The sequence below is a fragment of the Nannobrachium achirus genome (genome assembly GCF_963921795.1).
Source record: "Nannobrachium achirus genome assembly, chromosome: 16".
Taxonomy (NCBI): domain Eukaryota; kingdom Metazoa; phylum Chordata; class Actinopteri; order Myctophiformes; family Myctophidae; genus Nannobrachium; species Nannobrachium achirus.
The window spans coordinates 3,463,535-3,486,878 of NC_137823.1; the positions used below are offsets into that span (position 1 = coordinate 3,463,535).

At 42.5% G+C, this 23,344-nt stretch overlaps 1 protein-coding gene across 1 annotated transcript in view; it reads left to right on the plus strand.

The window, feature by feature from the left end:
- Positions 1 to 23,344, plus strand: part of usta (uronyl 2-sulfotransferase a) — a gene marked incomplete at both ends in the record, with an annotated part of 196,931 nt that overhangs the window by 143,838 nt on the left and 29,749 nt on the right. Inside the window, 2 exons of the mRNA XM_080744165.1 lie at positions 1,628 to 1,783; positions 23,007 to 23,086. Coding sequence (XP_080600291.1) covers positions 1,628 to 1,783; positions 23,007 to 23,086 — 236 coding nt within the window. The remainder of the gene's footprint in view (positions 1 to 1,627; positions 1,784 to 23,006; positions 23,087 to 23,344) is intronic.

A 23,344-nucleotide genomic window follows, 5' to 3' on the forward strand; every position in this document is an offset into this window, starting at 1 on the left:
AAGGACAGCATGCCGTAACATTAAGGCTTTCCGCCTTTGTCCTCATGCAGTAATTGGTTTCAGACACACCACGCAGGGGCGTCACAAGGGGTAGGAAAGTGGGACTGAGTTACTAGGGCCCAAGGTGGTGGAGGGGCCTTAATTATTTTATACTTTAGCTATTGAAAAATAGCAGATATACAAGCTCACAGCGCGGCACCGAGTGCCGCGCTGCGAGCTTGTAGATCTGCTATTTTTGAAAAGTCGTGAAAATGCGTGCAAATCTTTGAATGTATGTATTTTTTAAGCGAACATTTGTAACTCAAATTTTGCTTCTGGGGGGTCCCTGGAACTCAATATTTTGAGATGGGGTTCTGTGGCCAAATACATACCATTTTGGGGGTCCTTCACATGAAAAGGTTTGAGCTCCACTGACATAGAAACATAGGTTTTTCAAAAAACCTCAGAAGGATTTGAAATATTCAAAGATTTTCATGATTTTTCAAAAATAGCAGATCTACAAGCTCGCAGCACGGCACCAAGTGCCGCGCTGTGAGCTTGTTTATCTGCTATTTTTCAATAGTTAAAGCACAGGGCCCCCGCCGTGAATCCTTGTACCCAGGGCCCAGAATTTGGTGCGACACCCCTGACAGCACGGCTGCTGCATGAAAACAACATGACACAGCAGTGCACACGACAGTAGAACACACAACACCTGTGGTTTGTTTTGGCTTAACTCATTCCTAGGGCTGTCACGATTATGACATTTTACCCGACGATTCATTTCACTCAAATAATTGCGATTAACGATTTAATTGTGCATTTGTCGTTGACGATTACCTTTCTGTTTGGCTTGTAGGCTTTGAAGTTGCACATGGCAGATATGACACATGACCTAAATATACAAAGAAATTACTGACATAGTTGACAACTTTATACTTTAAAAAGAACATTGACAGTGGAAATAGCCGATCTACAAGCTCACAACGCATCGCGATGCGACACGTTGTGAGCTTGTAGATCTGCTATTTTCACTATTTTTGAAAATGTTTTAAATTATATGATAATTTTTTTAAACTATTATGGCGATTATGACAAAATAATTGCGATTATGTCAAATAATTGTGATTAGACCAGGGGTCTTCAATGTTTTCAGGCCAAGGACCCCTTAGTTGAGAGAGAGATGCAGCAGGGTCCCCCACAACCTGTTCATAGATTCCATATAGTTTCATCGTTTGACAGCACAATCATCAATGTCTTTTTTTTTGGATTCATGTCAATTTGTGTTTCCAGATATTTAACCACTTTAGCCGTCATTACCTAAAAAACTTGACCTTTCACTCTGTACTTAGTCTGCTCTTTTTCCACTCTACACCAAACCTCTTTGCCGAAAATAGCCGATCTACAAGCTCTCAGAGAGCTTGTAGATCTGCTATTTTTGGCAACAGTTCTCAGAATATGGACACTAGGGTTCAAGTTGTTAATATAAAAAGGATTGGAAGATTTGGAGGACCTCTGAGGACCCCCTGTTTCAGACCCATGGATTAGACGATTATGTAATAATTGTGACAGGCCTACAAGTTCCGCTGTCTCATTATGCCCCTCTGTTCTGCTTTCTCTTTCTTTCTTGTGTGCGTGGTGACCCCAGGTGTTGCCGTTCCCCAGCCAGGTGGTCTACAACCGCGTGGGGAAGTGTGGCAGCCGCACGGTGGTCATCTTACTGAGGCTGCTGGCTGAGAAGCACCAGTTCAACCTGGTGTCGTCCGACATCCACAACAAAACACGCCTCACCAAACATGAGCAGGTAAGGTGAACTGGAGCTACGGCAGCAGACCATGAATGCAGTTTTTACTATGGTGAAAGAAATGCAAATGCCCCTCTTTCCATGTCATACTTGAAGGCAGCATTCAAGAGAATTGCCTTGTCCAAACTCTCCTGAACTTGAATGCAGGATCTTATGTTGAAAGAATTGCCCTCTCTGTGTAGAAATCCATGCCGTTACGCCACATCTCCAGTATTGACTTGATTATGCTTAGTTCAGTGTGGTATAAAGTATCGAAAATAGCCGACCTCCAAGCTCACAACGCGCCGCAGCGCAACGCGTTGTGAGCTCGGAGGTCTGCTATTTTCAATATTTCCTCCAAAAGGCACTTGTCAGCCCCTGCCTCTCTAACTGCCATGGAGGTGCGTGGGTTCCACCAAGGCAAACGGCTTGTAGTGAAACTGCTTTTTTACACACCTAGCTTATCCCAAGGGGGAACTTCAGTTTCAGAGTGCTGCCCACAGAGGAGCGCGGAGGGGGGGGGGGCGATTAGGGCTTAGGTGTCTTGCTCAGGGACACTTCCACACATTGCTGACCTGGACAGGAATCAAACCTGCGACAGCCAGGGGCTCTGGTTCTCCAGGCAGGCTCACTCAGCTATTGCCGCCCCATTGCATTGTTGATCGCTGTGTTTCCCAGCCTGGGGTTGGTTGATCACTGTGAGAACGTGTCTGTTTGGAGGTATAGTCGAAACCTTTTGAACATGTTGCACAAAATCCTAAATCTTTTTTTGGGTGAACGTGTGGTTCACCCCAGTGGTTAACGTGTCTCACCTTTTTTCTCAGATGTAAGATAGTGAGCTCCAAGGGAAAAGACAGGTCTGGAAACACTGGTTTAGTTTATCAGAATGCTCATGACATCTCTCGTCTCTAACTAAGGAATGTTAGTTCAGCGTTGCAAATTCATTTTCAGGAACGTTACGTAATCACACACTTCTACACATTTACACTTGAGAGTTGCCAAGTATAATAACAGCCTGTCTGTCTGTTCCACACCACCTACATTTGATGCTACTGCCACCTCTATATAAGGCGCTGGTTCTCAACGTGTGGTCTGTGTGCCCCAAAAGGGTCCTTGAAGTTATTGGGTTCCAGGGGTCCCCAGCTAAATGATTTGATCGCTAGGAACGATGAACTCAAATGGTCGGTCCATGGACTAATGCATATCTAAATAATATAGGGGCTCATCTAGTAGCCACTCAAAACATTTGACTGACATTTAATTAATATTCAGAGTTATATTCAGAGTAATAAACGCAAGTCCAAAGTTTGAAAGTGTTGAGTACTTAAGTGCCTGCATGGCGACATTGGACACGGTTGGATTGGTTGGTAGCAGGAGCACTTGTTTGGCTTTTATTTGGTCTAGGAACAAGTCAGAAGCTGGAGGATCTCCCTTTTCTTTGTATTTTATTATTTCCTGGTGCATCCCAAGGACATGAGCGCGAGGCTTTACAGAGGAAGAGCTGCTTTTGTTTAAAAAAAAAACCCGCAGCCCTTCGAGACACAAAGAAATGCCAGCCCGTGCCAGTGGAAATGCCAAGCGCAAATGCCAACATGGACGAAGCGTGTCTCTATGCTGAAGAATTAAAAACACTTAATCTCCCATCTTGTCTGTTTCTCCCACTACTTTCTGGAACAGACATTGTTTAATGAAGTTAGGAAATAAAACTGAACCAGAGCGTGGTTATTATTTGGCACAGCTTTTCCTTCCTGCTCTTGGTCTCTGGTTCTCAAAGTGGGGTCCGGGGACTCCCAAGGGTCCTTGAGGGGGTTCCAGGGGGTCCCCAGCTAAATGAGTTAATGTGGCTTCAACTGACCCACTGAGACTGCGTTCTGCAGCCAAAACCAGGGCAAAGGCTCCACACAGTAAAACATGGCCTTGTCATTTAAAGGACAACTCCGCCCTAAAACACTTCTAGGTTAATTTTCCTACTTATATTGAACCAAAAAGACTGTCCATGGGGTCTATTAGGCAGAAATGCCCCTGTTGTCCAGTTTCCCCAGCAGAACCGAGCAGCTCTCATAGCATAGAGTGGAGCTTATAAGCCTATCGCTTTTACACTATTTGTTGCGGTCAAAAGTGATTTCTTTTTTCATGAATGTGTTACTACTTGATTGTACCACACAAGCCACCACAATCGCATAAATAATGTTTTGGGGTGAGAATTCAGCACAACTGCCAATCAAAGTGACTGTACCGACTAGGGCTGCACGATTTTGGGAAAAAACCTAATTGCGATTTTTCTGACTAATATTGCGATTGCGATTTTATTCGCGATATTTACAGGGGCTAAAGCAAAAAAAAAATCCTAAGACGGAAATTTATTTTGACTTGACTAGCAAGTATTATGCTGCATTTTGACGATTTCGGTCATGTTATTAACATTACGGCCATGGCTACACCCCCCCACCCCCATTTTTTGTTTTCTCTTTTTTGGCAAATCTGCCTCGATCTCATAAATGGCCCCTAGAGACTCCTCAGGACGGAAATCCATCCCCAGGACGGAGAACCTTAACCCCTGTATTGATATATGTATTTCAAGGTAGGATAAGTGATAGTTTTTTTTTTTTGTTAAAAGGATATAATAAATTATTTTAACCATAGGAAAATCATTTCACTACCTTAGGCCAAGCTTCCGTTGAATATTTATTGTGTAATACATTTAAAAATAAATTGATTATTATTAACTAGGCTAATTGGCAATCATGTAAATGGTTTGATTCAGTTCAGTTATATTTCCAAAAGATTACCTTTTATTTTGCTTTAGCAATATAAAACGTTTTTATATTCAGCAAAATGTCAGTAATGGTTTTGTCTGCCTCTCATTATTGTCAAGGAAGAAAGTACTGTATGTCGCTGCCTTGCTTAAGTTTTATCAAGGCAAAAAAATGCACCCTAAGACACGCCATACGTTTCATGTGTGGAGGAGGAGGAGCAGCCACCGTTGCACTGAAATCACTTTCACTTTCAGCTTACGACAAACGGGAGCATTTAATCTATGCACAAGGATTTAAGGATGTTATATTTATAATGATTACCAGAACATTCACTACCTGTAGCCATGGAGTACTCCGTTGGAAGGGATCATATACGTTTACGTGCTGTTAGACAGACAGTGTCATGCCTTGGCTTGGCTCCTCTCCTCTGAGGAGATTGGAGCAACCTGTAATGCTAATCCTCGGTGCGGCCGGCGATGCGCAAAGAAAGACACCACAGTTTGATTTGATCATTCCTTAGTCAATTATGAACGGATTTCTAAAATTAAAACGTCTGCATAATGCTTGGGAAGTCAACTTCGCAGAAAATCGCCAAAACCGCGGCCTTTGCGATTCGCTAATCGCGACATTTCACATCGCGATTTCGGTTTGAAAACGATTAACCGTGCAGCCCTAGTACCGACCAATCACAGCGTGTCTTTTCCGGGACTTGGCAAAACACATAAAAGCATAACATCTGTTTAGCAGAGTGTGATGACTTTTGTGGGATAACGATGGCATGGATGTGTTTGAAATGACAACTAGTAACACATTCATGAAAAATAAAAACTTTTAACCACGACAAATAGTGTAAAAGCGATAGGCTTATAGGCTCCACTTTATGCTATGAGAGTTGCTGCGTTCTGCTGGGGAAACTGGACAACATAGGCTTTGTGCCTAATAGACCCCATGGACAGTCTTTTTGGATCAATATAAGTAGGAAAATTTGCCTAGAAGTGATTTAGGGTGGAGTTGTCCTTTAACTCTTGAGAGACAGGGTTCCCACGGCCATGAAATTCCTGGAAATATTTTGAAATTAGAAAAATATTTTTCCAATATTAGAAAAGTTTTTAAATTGATCAAGGGTCCTGGAAGGTCCTGGAAAAAATAGCTATGCATAGTTTTTGTTTACTGCCACCATAAATCGACTTCATGCCACAGTTTTCGTACCTTTTGACGTGGGCACGTACGTGTCCATCGTGCACGATCCGCATGCACGCCACGGTCCGTTCACAGCGTGCACGCTTTATTTTTGCTTCTGTCTTTGGGCATTGCACATAGGAGTAAGCGACTCGTTATTGCGCTGAATTATTGTTATATAGTCCTGGAAATTGGGTTAAATACACCCTGGCCACAATATGACTTCCGGTTGGTTCTAGCGTAAGTGGCGAAAGTGCTGTGTTTAACGGAAGTTACGTCATGCGTTGTAGTCTGCCGGTGAAATTCTCACGGCGGAAGTTGAACGGTCTCTGCCTGATATTGTCACCAGGCTTTTCTCTTCGCAGATGAGTAAGCCTGGCTACGCAAGGCTAGGTTAAATATTCTGGAAAAGTTTTGGAAAAGTTTTGGAAATTCATTGGTAAAAATGTGTGGGAACACTACACTGGCAGGTTCTTTTTTTACACGTCACTGTGTATTTATCTGTGCAACGCATAATGCCTCTGTGAAAGACATTTCCCATTAATGCTGTAGCAGGAACAGGTCCGCGCAGGGACGTGCTGGCCATTGGGAAAAGCGGGACAACTCCCGAACGGCCGGTTCATTCCCAGCCGGTCCAGGCCGGCCATTTGGAAAAAAATTAAAATAAAATGTCGGCCTTCGTTCCATTCTCGTATCTCCAAGTTTCAAATGTGTCGATTTTTTTCGCAAAGCAAAGCCCTGCTTCATCATACAAGGCCGTCGCACAAAAGTAGTGAAAACAGCAGATCTACAAGCACACAACGCCTCGCAAAATCCTCGAAGATGTAGAGGATTTTTGCGTGATTGTGGTTGAACACAGAAGCGCTACATCTGCAGTTCAGGATATGATGATGATGATGTGTCCATGACCTTGAATAATTGCTGTGTGCAGTGCACTTCTTTGGTGTTTGGAAGTTGTATGGAGGATCACCTCCTCCTCAAATCAGCCAGGTAAAAACAATAGAACCATTGGCCTACATTTGTATCACTTTATTTTAACAGCTTTAAAGGAGTAGTTCACCCCCAAAATGACCTTTTTTCTATTGATTAGTCACGCCATGGAGACTAGAGTTCAATAATATTTTTAGTTTTTTGTCGTATTCCTAAGACAAAAATGTGATAACAATAAATGTACCCCCATTCGTTCCGGATGGGTACCCGTTTCGAAACAGGTCGCCATCCGGAATCAATGGGGGTAAATTTACTCGAATCAAATTTTTGTCTTAGGAATGTGACAAAAAAACTAAAAATATTATTGAACTCTACTCTCCATGGCATGAGTAATCAATAGAAAAAAAGTCATTTTGGGGGTGAACTACTCCTTTAACCATTATACACTGGTTATAAAAAAAAATAGCAGATCTACACGCTCATAGCGCATAACTTTGTGCTGCGCTACGAGCTTGTAGATCTTTTTTTTTTTTTTTTTTTCAAACGTGTGCAAATCTTTGATTATTATTATACAGTATATTCTTCCAAAGCAATATTTTATGTGGGCCGGCAGCCAAAATACGTATCATTTTGGGGGTCCGTGACATGAAGTAGGATTTAGAAGACATTTGTAGAATCTGCCTGGGGTCTTAAAGGAGTAGTTCACCCCCAACATGACGTTTTTCTATCGACCCCATGGAGAGTTGAGTTCAATCATATTTTTGTTTTTGTCGCATTCCTAAGCCAACTTTGAGGAGACTCTTTGTAGGCTCATTGGCCCATCCATCCAGAAGGAAAGGGGGTACATTTATTAAAATCAAATTATTGTCTAAGGTGACAAAAAAAAAAATATATCAGGCCTATTGAACTAAGGTCATAGAAAAAAAGTCATTTTGGGGGTGAACTACTCCTTTAATGGTTTTATGGCTATGCTAATATTGAAACAGCAACTTGTTTACCCATTCATTCATCAAGCTCTGAAAGGCCGGCTGTGCAGATGAAGACAGAAGAACACTATTAAATTATTTAATTCCCAGGACATATAAAACATCTCTGTGAACGGCTTCATGCGAGCCTGTCCGGCGTGTGTTTATGTGTGCGGCGCTAGCGTGCATGCGTGTGCTTCTGTACAGACATGCATGTGCACACACGTGTTGTTTGTTCCTCTCTCTATGAGTATGTTGACTTAGGCAGACTCACAAAAACATACGCACACACACGCGCGCACACACACACACGCGCGCGCACAAACACACACACACACACACACACACACAGACACACACACACACACACACACACACACACACACACACACACACACACACACACACACACACACACACACACACACACAGCCTAACTTTAGGTTTGCTGGTCACATTAGTTCTGGTTCTGGCTTGGCGACTTCGTTGGCTGTTAATGGTTTTGCCCACAGTCTCTGCCCTTTGCGTGGGTTTCCAAACACAACCTGTGCATATTGAGCCATCTGTCCCTTTTATTCAGGCTTGTTGTAGAGCTGTGCTGTATGGCTTAAGTGGATCATCTCAGTTATTTCGGTCAGTGAAGTGATCACGATTATTTGCAACGCAGATTTCTTTAGTTGTTATCTTTCGCATCGTGTCTTTGTTGTTCATTGTGAGTCCTATCCACATATCCAGGGGCGGGGGGGCGGGGGGGACTTAATTATTTTATACTTTAGCTATTGAAAAATAGCAGATATACTAAGCTGCGAGCTTGTAGGTCTGCTATTTTTGAAGTCGTGAAAATGTGTGCAAATCTTTGAATAGAGTAGAAGTAAAAGTATTGGTAATTGCAAACACTCAAGTAAAGTAGAAATACTTCAACATTGTACTTAAGTACAGTACTTACTTAGTTAATTTCCACCACTGCTCAGGCCAGAGATGTGTTGTGGATGTACTGCAACCTTGAACCTTGTGTGCCTGGGACTCTTAAGCCACAGGATATGCAAACATTCAAAACGGTTTGGCCCTGGGCAGCGCAAGCAAAGTCTTCAAATAGCTACACCACCCCGCGGTAGCCATTTCAACTGGCTCTGAATCAAGATGAAATTGTTCAGTCCCAAATGAAGAGTAATCGCTTTGGTCGCAAGGATTGCGTAGTTGATTTGAAATGGTTCTAATTGATCCGTTGACTAACTAATATTTGACCTCGGTTTTACAAAGAATGTCCTGGCAGATTTGTTTTTAGCCCCCGGCCAAGTACAGCACACAAAGACCAATTCTTTTTTAAGATTTTGTTTTTGGGCTTTTTTTTATGCCTTTATTTGATAGGATAGTCTGACAGGAAATGGGGAGAGAGATGGGGAATGACATGTGGCAAAGGTCGTCCGGATCGGGAATCGAACCGGCGACGCCAGCAGGCATCATAGCCTAGTATGTGGTATGCGCCTTGACCACCAGGCCAGCGGGCGCTCCCACAAAGACCAATTCTGATTGATTATTTAGCCCCTTTTTAAACTGTCACCAGTACTGTACAGTAGGACCAAGTGGGGGAAATCTCGCTCTTTCGAACGACAATCATTTCGACAAAGGAGCGTCGGGAGGGTTAGCAACTCACCCCACGGAGGTTAGGGTAAGGGTTGGGTTTGGTTGTCGAAAAGATGACACGTAGAAACAGCGAAACACTCCCGACCAAGTGCACAGTAAAATCTGGAGTGAAAACTTTACTAGTAATTTCCAGATACCCCCTGGTGTGGTATGTATCTATTTATGTCTGCTGTTCATGTTCTTTTATTTTTCAAGTTTTTATGGGTCCCTCTTGAAAAGGGCTACCCCTTCAAGCAGGGGCCCTGGGTACAAGGATTCACTGCGGGCTCCCCATGAATGTCCTTCATTGGGGGAAATTGAAATGCATTATTACGTATTCTTTTGTGCTTTAAGGCCCACTGTTGTAATATTACAACGTTTGTATTTTATCCAAAAAAAGGTTTAAATCATTTTATTTTAGCTCCCCCTACCACCTAAACATCACCATTGGATTCTATTGTTTAGTATTACAATGCCATTGGCCACAATATTTGCATATAAATACCCCCCACAGGGGCTGACATTCACACCCGCCACACCCGCTGACATTCCAGAGTTTTGACGAACAACATCTCACTTTTTCATGGAAGCTATTCCTCACAAAAACATAAGTAAAATGCCTGTACTTTTTTTTTGGTGATCATTAGAATGTCTAGAACATGTACATATGTTATTATTGTGAAAAATATCCCACATATGTAAATTAGAGCATGATTTATGATTTATGATTTATGGCTATAAAACCTTACAAAAACATTTTTTTGAAAAAAAAACATTACATTTTCCTCTTATTAGGACTCCTACAACACCATCTGATTTTTTTCAATTTTTTATTTCAAGTATTTCTATATTTGGGCCTTAGAGGGTTAACTATTGAAAAATAGCAGATCTACAAGCTCACAGCGCGGCACTATTTTTGAAACATTATGAAAAAGTCTTTGAATATATCAAATCCTTCTAAGGCTTTTTGAAAAAAACGTATGTTTCTATGTCGGTGTTCAAACTTTTTCATGTGAAGGACCCCCAAAATGATATGTATTTGGCCACGGACCCCCATCTCAAGAGTGGATTAGAAGTATTGGAAATTGCAAATGCTCAAGTAAAGTACAAATACCTCAAAATTGTACTCATGTAAATGTTCTTAGTTTCAGGCATGTGCACACATAGACATCAAAGGGGGCTTGAGCCCCTGCCCTTTTATCTGTCTGTAAAAAGTGCCCTCTCCGGACCATGAATGCAGTTTTTACTATGGTGAAAGAAATGCAAATGCCCTCTTTCCATGCCATACCTGAAGGCAGCATTCAAGAGAATTGCCTTGTCCAAACTCTCCTGAACTTGAATGCAGCATCTTATGTTGAAATCAAGAAATGCGTAGAAATCAAGCATCGAAAATAGCCGACCTCCAAGCTCACAGCGCGTCGCGCTGCAACGCGTTGTGACTGAGCTTGGAGGTCTGCTATTTTCGATATTTTCACCAAAGGCCTTTTTTAGAAATTTCAGCTCCCCTGCCCCTCTAACATTCTCTGCACGTCCCTGGTTACTTTACACCACTGCGTAAAACATAATGCAGTATCAATGCTTTGGAGAAGAAACTGCTGGGACCTCCATGGCTAAGCTCCAGAAAGACACAACCAAACAAAAACGTGATTTTGGAGGCAGTGGGTCTTAAACCATTCAACCCTATATATTTTGTTGACCCGGGTGCCCCCTAGGGGCTCTACACGTGGTCCACAACTTTTCCCCCCGAAAAATAGTCCACTTACAAGCTATTTTCGGCCAGTGTTGCGCCAGTGGCGTCAGTTCAGAAAAAGCTAAGGTATGGCAACATGACTGGTGCGCTTGCAAGACACCAGTCATGCTGCCATACCTTATAGCAACAGGCATGATACATTTATTTTAAGAAGTACATTCTATTTTTCCCCCGTTTCTACGGTTTCTTGGGCTGGATATGGCAGCCTGGAATGGTTGTTCAAGTGCAGCTAAACTTAGCATGTTAGTAAACGTGCCACAATTAACAATAATGCATTGCACCTGTGCAGCTGACCTGCAGAACCTGGTAATATACCATTTTGTCAAGATGGGGAGAATACAAGTGTGGAGAATACAATTATAATACCTTGTTAAAGTGACCATTTTGTAAAATTTTGCATTTGTAGTTATTTTACAGTAATTTAACAACATAATAACCAGCGCAGATAGACAAAGAGACATTCATGGATTTATATTTAAAAGTAACTTTTATTTAGCCACCCTGGACCCAGGGTATGGCAGCTGCATACCCCTGCCATACCCAATTGACGCCCCTGTGTTCGGCCCAGGGTAGGAACGGACGCTGGGGTTCACGTGGTCAGTTGAACGCGTCGGGTGCAGGGGGCAGCGAGCGGCCATAACGTTCTGTGGGTTTTACTCTCCCTCCGTTTCTTCTCGCCGAGCCCCGAGGACGCCGTGGGGGCAGTTTGTTCAGGGAAGGAGGGAGGGGTGGATGAGGGGGGGAGGGGTGGGGGGGGGTCAGGTATGCCTGGAATCCCAGACTATCCTCCACTTTCCTTCTCTGGTTCCCTCTTCTCCTCCCCACCCCTTGGTAAATGGGGGTTTGGGGGGGGTGGGGGGGGGGGGGGGGGTGACGGCATGGGTGTCGCACCAAATTCTGGGCCCATGGGTACAAGGATTCACTGCGGGGGCCCCCCATGAATGTTCTCCATAGGGGGAGGGGGTTTAACCCATTTAGACTGGGAACGCATTATTAGGCATTATGTTGTGCTTTAACTATTGAAAAATAGCACAGCGTGGTGAGCTTGTAAATCTGCTATTTTTAAAAAATTGTGAAAAGTCTTTGAATGTTTCAAATCCTTCTAAGATTTTTTTGAAAAACCTATGTTTCTCTGTCAGTGGTTCTCAAACCTTTTCACGTCAAGGACCCCCAAAATTATATGTATTTGGCCACGGACCCCCATCTCAAAATATTTAGTTCCAGGGACCCGCACAGAAGCAAAATTTGAGTTACAAATGTCCGCTTACAAAAATACATACGGGTTTCCAACGCCCCATCGTGCATTGCGCAGACGCTGCACCGAGCTTCCGGCGCCGCAGCCGAGTGTGATTTACAAGCTCACAATGGGCTGCATCTGCGACGTGACGTGAGCTTGTATGTCTGCTGTTAAACCGGAAGTGTGTTCCAAATAATCTCCAGTAAACTCCCGCGGAAACAGGTGGATATTAAAAGATTTGCACACATTTTCACGTCTTTTCAAAAATAGCAGATATACAAGCTCAGAGTGCCGCACTGTGAGCTTGTAGATCTGCTATTTTTCAATAGTTAATGTATAAAATAATTAGGGCCCCTCCACCTTGGGCCTGAGTAACTCAGTCCCACAGTCCCACTCCCCCCTCCCCCTTGTGACGCCCCTGGGTGATGGGGTCATCAGACGGGGCAGAGGGCCGGTCCTGAACAGTGGAGGGTGTGTACTGGGGGTCTTCCCCTCGCTCCTAAATCACTCCCGCTCGCCCAGTGTGTTTAGGGGTCTAGACACCCCCCCCCCCCCCCCCCTTGAGAGGGGTGGGGGCGTCTCTGGGCAAATTGGTCTGGCCTATGGGGGTGTTGTTAAAAAGCAGTTGTCAAAGGAGTAGTTCACCCCCAAAATGCCTTTTTTTCTATTGATTAGTCATGCCATGGAGACTTGAGTTCAATAATATTTTTGAGTATTTGTCGCATTCCTAAGACAAAAATGTTATTATAGTAAAATGTTCCCCAAGTGATTCTGGATGGGGACCCAAATGCATTCGGGTCCCCATCCAGAATCAATGGGGGTACATTTATTGTAATCTAATTTTTGTCTTAGGAATGCGACAAATACAAAAAAAATATTATTGAACTCAAGTCTCCATGGCATGACTAATCAATAGAAAAAAAAGGCATTTTGGGGGTGAACTACTCCTTTAAGTAAAACAAAAACATCAGAGAGAAATTTTGTTTGTACACTATTCTTTTTTACATTTGGTACACTCTCAGAGCTAAGTTATTAGGGGTGTAACGATACATTTTAATAGCGATTCGTTACATATCACGAAAAATGGTTGACGATACGATACATGGACGATATTGGTTAATTCATGGCGATACGATTCGATTCAATGATTTAAAATCGATATAGTAACTATTTAGCAAAGAAATTCAATCTGTGTGAAAGGTGTGGATAGTGCAGGTTTTTAAGGGAAACATGTATTATTATGGATATAAATAAGTAAACGCAGTGATTATCTGGCAAATACATGGACATTGTATATTGACAAACCTGCACCTTGACATAAACACAGAGATTACACACATTTATCAATAAACCAGTGTAGCTATATGGGAAGGAAAAGTAATTAAACCCCTCCTTTTAATTTTTTCTTCTTAAAAATGCTAAATACAATGCACAAGTAGGTAGTATCGATACAATCGATTCTTTGCACTGCCGATTCGATACGATACAAAATTAAACGATACGATTTGATTTTAGCTGTTTTCATTTCGATATACTTCGATTTCTTTTTGTTAAAAACAATATTTCGATACAGTTACTATCGTTACACCCCTATAAGTTATCGTTCAGGGCTTTTCAGTGGATTGGTGTTTAGGGGAGACGCCGCGGGGGCGCGAGTTGAATTCTACGACGCTAATGAAAGTTTGACAGCTTATAATTTGCGGGAGAGGACCCGAGTGAAAAGTGGTGGAAGCGGAGAGAGTGGAAATGTACTGGGTTTATAGAGACGAGTAGGAGGGGTGCGGAGCCCCAGATCTAACTGGGCCCTCAGATAAACTGACTTGTGTACATAAACATGTATACATATTAGTGTTCCTGTCCAAATAGTCCGCCTATGACGTAACAGCTGCCCGACGCACGCTTCATAGAGCAGCACATTCAGACGGTGCCTTGGCCGGTCATCTCAGCCGGGAGGGGGAAAGTTTTCTATTTAAACCAGTTAGAACGGGTACACATCATTGTGTATCATTATTTTATGCTTTAACTATTGAAAAATAGCAGATATACAAGCTTGCAGCGCGGCACCGAGTGCCGCGCTGCGAGCTTGTATATCTGCTATTTTTGAAAAATCTTGAAAATTAGAGAATTTTGACCCCGATTCTATAAGTGTCTTTTGAATCCTTCTAAGATTTTTTTGAAGAAACCTATGTTTCTATGTCAGCAATCTGGCCAGCCATGGTCAAAGAAAAGGTCCTTTTCACTTAACTGGAGCTCAGTTAGTCTGTTCTTGAGAGACTACTATGTCAGTGGTTCTCAAACCTTTTCATGTGAAGGACCCCCAAAAAGATATTTATTTGGCCACAGAGCCCCATTCAACATATTTAGTTCCAGGGACCACCCAGAAGCAAAATTTGAGTTACAAATGTTCGCTTTAAAAATACATATATTCAAAGATTTGCACACATTTTCACAACTTTTTCAAAAATAGCAGATCTACAAGCTTGCAGCGCGGCACCGAGTGCGCTTGTAGATCTGCTATTTTTCAATAGTTTAAGCAGTCAATAATTCTAGGCCTAAATGTCTTAAAGAAGTAATCCAGCTTCAGAATACAGAATGTGAAGCGTTTTGGTTCCAACAGCAGAAACATCCGCCGGGAAAGCGGCGACTCTGAAAATGATAGCGTGACATCAGAATAAAACGATGGCTTTGTCGTCTGAGTCTCAGATCAGACTGGAATCTGAGTCCCATTAGTCCGACGATAACTAAACCCTAAACCAGGGTTCCCCAATAGGCGGCCTGCGGGCCATTTGCGGCCCGCGGGGGGGTTCTGTCCGGCCCCCTCCAACCCCAGTAAAAAAACAAACAAAAAAACAACGATTTATTATTATTATTTAAAAAAAAAAAAATATTTTCGGGGAGTAGTGAAAGTTACAGGTATGGTGAGTGCGATATGAAACGTAAGCTTTACTATAATCACAGTAATCCTTAATCATGTTCAATCATATTCAAGGGCTTTTGGAGAAATGAGACAGACAGAGCACTGCAGAGGGAAGGTTTGTGTGTGTCTGTGTCCACTAGCCGGCAGCTGATGCCAATAGGTAGTTGACGGCCCTTAATGAATCAAAGGAAGGCAATTATGTCTCGAACTAGCAGCTCAGCTAACACATAGGCCTACTTTTCAAGCAGACTGGTTAATTGGTTTTAAACTTATTTTGTTTCAACTTTAAGGAGTGCATTTCTCATAATAATTATAATAATGGTGGTATAAGAGCAGCAACAACACTAGTACAGTGTTTCTCAACTTTTTTTTATGCCAGGGTGCACTTTCCATAGCCAAAAGATCCCAGGGCACACCTAGATATGTGTGGCTATTTTCAAAATGTATGCCTGTTTCTTTATTATTTTACAATTTGACCAATGTTTTACCAGTTTTGATATAGTTTGTTGATTATTTTTGATGCAGTAATGGTCTATTTTACTTTCTTTCTTGAGGTATTAAACAGGTTTTAAAAGTCCTTAAATCGTGACCCGCAATGCTGTGGCCCTCGGCTTGTTACCCTAGACATGATTCGGCCCTTGGGGAAAACTAATTGGGGAATCCTGCCCTAAACCTAAACCTAAATAGGGCTTAAGAGTGGTTAAAACCAGGAAAAGACAACACTTACTGTATGCCATATCACAATATTAAAGACAACACTTAGAGTCGATTCAGACTCTTATAAGGAGCCTAACTTATTTCGGTTAAGCTCGGGGGAAATGCATTCATACTTTTTTAACGGCTAGTGCCGAAGTCGCTTGTAAATATTGGAGGTCCATGGCCTGACAACGTTTGTGGTCGATAAATGAGCGTTGCAGGGCGGATACATATCTGACTGTCCCTCGCTGCGGCACGCTGAATGACTGGAGGTCCAGTTAGCAGCGGCTCCAGCAGCACCAGATGGAGACGGCCGGGGTCTCTCTCTCACACGCACGCGCGAGCTCTGTCGAAAACATTTAATCTACAAGCTCACATTATAGACGTACCGCCTCTTTCTGCATGCACCACAGTCACAACTCTTCACAGACGCTTGCAGATCGGCTATAAACCATAGAGGTAATATAGGCTATAGCTATAAACCTATCAACAGAGAATTATTCCCCAGTACCATCTTTCCCTTCACTGAATGATGTGAATATTACAGTATTGGCAGATTGGTTGATGTTATTGCCAGATAATTGTTTTGGTCATAGAATATGAGCTATGATTCCTCTGGGAATAAGGGGTTGGCTACAGATTCTCTATTGTTATTTAGTCCGTTCAAAGTGGCCTTTGAAGGCATTCGGTTGTGGTCTTCTTTGAGCAGCATACTTTCATATTTTCCATCACTTTAGTCGCCAAATAACAATGAATAAGTGAGGGGCATTGAGTCATTGACGCATGGAAAATGGCAACCTGCATAGAAACTCGGTGTCATTTGACACATTTGGTACAAGGACAACAACAGGTCTCAACATCTGTCATCAGGTCCGACATCTCAGGAACATCCTTGGACAAAGAACCCCTCCTGAGGGAGATGTTTCTGGACGGTCGCTCCATGCAAACATGGGAAGCCACCAGTGGTGGAAAAAGTACTCAAATGTTGTACTTAAAGGGGTACTGTCACCTAAAGGGCTCGAGGGGCAGATTACACTGTGACACGAGCTTCTCTGAAAACGGTCTGAAACAGTCTGAAGCTCATGTCACAGTGTAATCTGCCCCTCGCCCCCCAACAACAGCTGACCAGTACAGTAAGTAGTCATACAGTCAGGCCAGAGCAGTGTAAGCAGAGTGACGACACGCTTTGAACTCGCCGAATACTGGAAGTGGCTTCACATGGAGCCTGTCTCATTCCTAGCAAGCCTCTGCCTCGTCCGCCCCCATTCTAGCCGAGGCATTTCCACTCACTGGAAGTAGACCAAATCACGTCTTTTTTACCATTTTAACACATTCACAGGCCTCTCTAAGGTAGATAACATTATTAAAAGGGTGAAAAAGTGATTTAGTCTACTTACCAGCGAGTGAAAATGAATGGGGGTGGACGGGGCAGAGGCTCGCTAGGAATGAGATAGGCTCCATGCGTGCATGCGTGCGCATGCGTAAGCTAGGCTAAGTTAGCTTCCCACCATAGAGTAAATAGGCTTTCCACGTTTACTATGGGAGTCGACGGAAGTGTCGTAACTCTCTGTTTCTAGGGCTCTGAGTCAGGCTATACAGACAATTAATTTGATTGGCTTACAATCGCACATCCCCACAATGACATCATAAAAATATTAACTTGTTTTTTAAGATGATTCTTAAAGTGACAGTAACCCTTTAGGTGACAGGTCCCCTTCAAGTAAAAGTATCAATTCTGCAGTGTAAAAATAGGCTACTGTTACAAGTTAAAGTCTGGAATTCAAAATGTACTTGAGTAAAAGTACAAAAGTATTGGCATCAAAATATACTTAAAGTACCAAAACTAAAAGTACAAAATGTTTGAAAATAGCCGATCTACAAGCTCAAAAATGTGTCGCATTGCGTAATATTGTAATTTATATCTTATACCTCAAGTTTTCAAATAAATGTAGTGTAGTAAGAAACTATATTTGGATCCGAGATGTAGTGTTGTAGAAGTAAAAGTATTGGAAAAGTAAAGTAAAAAAAGTACAGTACTTAAGTAAATATACTTTGTTACTTTACGCCACTGCATGGGAAGCCACGCAGAAAGAACGAAAGCAACAACAGAATAATCACATAACAGAAATTTTGGAAAACTGGATTTTCTAAGATGTTGTGATGTAACCAGGGAAAATGCATGTTCTCTGATGATGATGAATGGGCCTATTGTGAGACGCTGCAGTATATAGATCAGTGGTATTGTGTTATGGCCAGTCTGTCCAGACACTCTGCTGGAAGTTAAAACATTGATGAGGTCAGACTGCAACGGAAGAATCTGGGAATCAACTCAAGGTGCAACCATGGCCAAAACATGCCGCGGCCAAATCACGTTTCGGACCATGATTTTGATCGCAGTGCAAACAGTCCATGTATACGCGGTGATTATCACGGTTACTGAATGTGTTATGGGGTCGAATTAGCAAAGAAAATAAGGGAGTTGTTAACGAAACTATGCATTTGTGTTTCAGAAAGCCCTGTTCAGGACAGTGTTTTTAGTACATACAGTATGTACATCAGGGCCAGGGGTCTTCAACATTTTCAGGCCAAGGACCCCTTAGCTGAGAGAGAGATGAAGCAGGGACCCCCACTACATATCATATAAAATTGTGTTGCAGATGTTAATCGATTTCTTATACAGCTTAGACTTGTTTGACAGCACTATCATCTGTGTAGGTTGGATTAACGTGTATTTTCATACATTTAACCACTTGAACTGTCAATACCTACTAGTCTGCTCTTCTTTTACCTCTACACCAAACCACTCCTCGCGCTGCGAGGCGTTGTGAGCTTGTAGATCTGCTATTTTTTGGCTAAAGTTCCACTAGAATAGTGATGCTAGGGCTCCAGTGATTTATGTAAAAAACATGATCCTATCACACAAAGTTTTGGTGGCCCCCCCTGTAGTAACTCTGAGGACCCCCTGATGTACATAATATACATGTAGATATACAGTACATAGTACCTTTATGGCACCGGGAGCTGACATATGCTTCTGGTTACCTTCCATTAATGTAATAATTAGGGAGGAACGGTTTGGTTTTCCACCATGACGTGACGCACTGGGCACACACAAGGGGGATCCCAGCGGGTTGTGGCCATTGCCTGGCCGAGCTGAAAATATTAAACACGATTATAGATATGTCCTCATTGGCAACTGCATCCCCAGTTGTTTCATAAAATATCTTTAACTGGCTTGGGTTTTGGAGCGACTCCTAGAGTGGATGACTACATCCTTCGCTTTATGAATAACCCTCAGTCCACATTCAAGTCGCATTGCCTTTTGATTTCTTAACACTTAAGTTGCAGTGATTTTTTCTCTTCAATGTCCCGCGATGCCATGGTCTCCATAGACTTCCATGTAATTTATAGTGCACGGATCGTGCACGCCCATGCCTAGATGATGCACCACGTTTGTGCACACTGTTCACAGCTTTCAAACAAAGAAATCCGCTTGGAAATCTGTTCAGGCATTCATGATTTATCAGCCATTATGTTTTCTTCAGATGTAAACAAACATGGCTGCCATGTTTTAAAGAATGGGTTGGTATGGGGGTTAAACATTTTTTTTCTTCAAAAACGGCCCAATCTCTGGAAACTCTGGGTTGGCACAGGGGTGGTACCTTTTCAAACTCGGGAAACTCGGGGTTGGCACCAGATGTGTTAATATATCTCTGCTGTCAGTCCGAAACCTCCTAACTCCAAAATGTAATTTTTTTCGGGAAAATGAGCTCAAGTGGAGTTAGGAGGTTTTGTCCAAAGCACTTTTTACTACTTTTCATTGGTTTAATATTATTTTAACCAACACACAGATTTAAAGGGTGTTTCAATAGCACATATTTATGAAAAAAACATAGGACCAATCGGGTGGAGTTAGCTGGTTTGGCAGAAAGTGTGGAGTTAGGAAGTTTCAATACTATTTTAACCAACACTCAGATGTAAAGGGTGTTCAATAGGTGTTCAAAAAATCTAAAACCTCAAAAATGGAGTTAAGAGGTTTTGGCCAGACAGTGATGATATGCTATTGACCTAGGGAGGATGACTACATCCTTCGCTTTATGAATATCCCTAGTTCACATTCAAGTCGCTTTGCCTTTTGAGTTCTCAATATATCATTGTTGTCGGGTGGAAACCTCATATCTCCAAGTTTCAAATGTGTAAACTTTTTCACAAAGCAAAGCTCTGCTTCATCATACAAGGCCGTCGCACAAAAGTAGTGAAAACAGCCGATCTTTTTCGCTAGTTTAAATCATTTTAAAAATGATAAATACAAAAAACTAGTGAAAACCGACAATCTACAAGCACACAATGCCAAACGGTTTTGGACATACAAGGTTTCCACCCGACAACGACGATATGTATTTGATGTGTTTCAGTTTAGATCAGTGGTTTTCAACCAGTGGTCCGGGGACCCCCAGTGGTCCTTGAGGGGGTTCCAGGTGGTCCCCAGCTAAATGATGGAGAGCTGGTAACCAAATGGGACCCTTATATATCTATCAGATAAACCACCAAACTCACTCACTCACTCACTCACACACTCACGGTGTGAGTGTATGTTTTGTTTTGTTTTGTTTACTGTTTTGCTTACTGTTCTGTTTGTTTTGTATGTTGATCGAATTGTCTGTACACTTCTTGTCTAAATGTGAAAAAAGTGTATTTTGTAGAAGGAGCTCCTTGAAAACGAGATGGTTCATCTCAAGGGGTTAATCCTAAATAAAGAATTTCAATATACACACTCACGCTCTAACGCTCTAACGCTCACGCTTATCTACGTTTATCTATTCACTCGCTTCAGCAACTGATCCCAAAGTTCACATGGTATTGGCCATTAGCATTATACCAACGGTGACGGAGCCCGAATTTCATTTCTCCCAAATTAAAGCTGTTTATTAGCGTTTTCTTTGCCTGTTGTCATGGTTACGGTCCGTTCCTCCAGGCCATGGGATCTGTAGCCCCACACACACACCCCTCTCTCACAGTTAGGAATGTGCATTCTCTCTCTCTCTCTCTCTCTCTCTCTCTCTCTCTCTCTCTCTCTCGCTTTTACCAGGTGCGTTTGATGTGTGTCTCATCTTCCAACGGGTATGAAAAAACTATGTGGAGCAAGCGCATTCATACTTCTATTCACCTAAATTTGCTGTTAAATTATTTGCATCATAAATATACACTCCTCCATGAGCTGCTCCTTACATTATGATGCTCCCACATATTCTCACGCACGCACCACAGTAACTTTCCCCACAACCCACACTCTGCACATATTTTGGAGCACATATCTTCGAACGGGTAAGGTCTAGTATCTTTAACTCTTGAGAGTGTAAAATGAAACTCTTACGGGTCCATTTGGTTTCATTTCATGCTCTCAAGAGTTTGTAAGTGTACACAATAAGAGAATGTATCAAAAACAAATCTTCTTTTATGTCTTTATTGATAGGACAGTAGACAGGAAATCTCCTGGTGCCCCATTAACACTTCTGCTGCCGTTGACAGTCCTCACCGTCATTAAAAACATTAAAGACAGGGTGAAATCAAAAACATGTTTTTCACAATTTTAGAGCATATCTGTAGTGATAATATTGCCATACCTAACACTAGATGCCAAAAATGTTTGTGTATATTGATATCAAAGGTCCCTAAATAGGCCATTCTTAATTACTTCCTGTGAACAGAAATTCAAAAAGTGATGACATAGATAGACTTTTTGAATATAAATGAACCTCAATTACATTCACCTGTTTGTTTCCCATTGCTGGCTCCCATTACTCCCATTACTCAGATTTTAAATCCCATCGCCTGAAGGGCTGGTCCCCTCGGATTGGTTCAGAAACACACAGGCTTCCTTTTCAAACTGAAACGTCAAAATAAAATAACCAAAATATTCATTTCATTGGGTCTTTAATATCATGACGCCGTTGACGACGCTCACCGTCAATCTTACTGCTCCGGTCCCGCCCCGGCCCGCATCGGTAATGTCCGTGATTTGTTTACAACGCACGTTGGGCGTGCACGTGAAGTGATGCTCCTCCATAGTAAATCCATTGAGAAGCCCACAAAGAGACTTCATTTACTAAAAAAATACTTTTTAATCCCAAAGCTGGCATGTAAACAGCACAAACTGTACTTTTCGTGGGGCATCTAGTCATGTGACTAGATGATGTAATCGTTGATATCATTCACCATTCCATCGGTGCAAAGGCAACCCTGCCCGGCCCTTCAAAATAATAGCGTGTGCTAATGGAGGGAGCGGTGCGGCACCAAAGAAAATGTAACCCTTCATAGTAAGGTGGCAGCAGAACTGTTAACCCATTCAGGCCGGGAACACATTTTGCTGTTTGGGAGGGGCTTACAGTACATCTACAGTATGTAGCAACATATTTGTTGTGTAGGCTAATTTCTGATTTAGCCCTATTCTATAGGTTAGGTCTAAATGGGGTTAATACAGCAGAACTGTTAAAACATTATCCAAGCTAACTAAATATTCCAGGTTTTGAGTCTGAGAAGCTAAATCTCATCAAATGGTGGTCCGTGGCTCAAATGCTGAATAAATAACGGCCCTTTATATGAAAAGGGTTTGAAAACCACTGGTTTAGAATAACAACTGTGTGTTTGGTTGACACCCCTGATGTCTTTGTTGTAAATGAAACCCTTAGGTAAGTGCCCAATCTCGAGGTCGGCTGTACTTTTGACTACTGTTTGGAAGAAGCCTTTCTAACCAAAGTGCTGAAATAACAGCTATTGCAAACAGCAGCTAGGCTACAGACTCTTAGTTTTTTATCTTTGGCAGCCTAGGGCATGTGCACAAGTTGGTTGTGAGGGGCTTATAAATGGCAGGCCTCTCCAAAAGGAGGGCCAAACAGTTAGCAAGATATTGCTCAGTTTCAGCCTTTATAGGAAGACGCTCAATTTGGAGGAGGCGTTGTTTCCTTTACCCATGATTTATGTCCGCTGTGTCTAACAAGTATGTCATGACTATACTGTATGTAACAATACTGTGCCGTTTAGGCTCTTTGTAACTGGCTGTGTGTGTGTGTGTGTGTGTGTGTGTGTGTGTGTGTGTGTGTGTGTGTGTGTGTGTGTGTGTGTGTGTGTGTGTGTGTGTGTGTGTGTGTGTGTGTGTGTGTGTGTGTGTGTGTGTGTGTGTGTGTGTTGCAGGTGGACCTTATGAAGAACATCAGCACCATCCCACAGCCGTTCCTCTACACGCGGCATGTTCACTTCCTCAACTTCACCAGGTAGGCCAGCCAGGGGTGTCGCACCATATTCTGGGCCCTGGGTACAAGGATTCACTGCGGGCCCCCCATGAATGCTCTTCATTATTTTGAAAAATAGCAGAAAAATAGCAGATCTACAAGTTCACAGCGCGGCACCGAGTGCCGCGCTTGTATATCTGCTATTTTTCAATAGTTAAAGCATAAAATAATGAAGGCCCCTCCACCTTGGGCCCTAGTAACTCAGTCCCACTCCCCCCCGCCTTGTGACGCCCCTGAGTC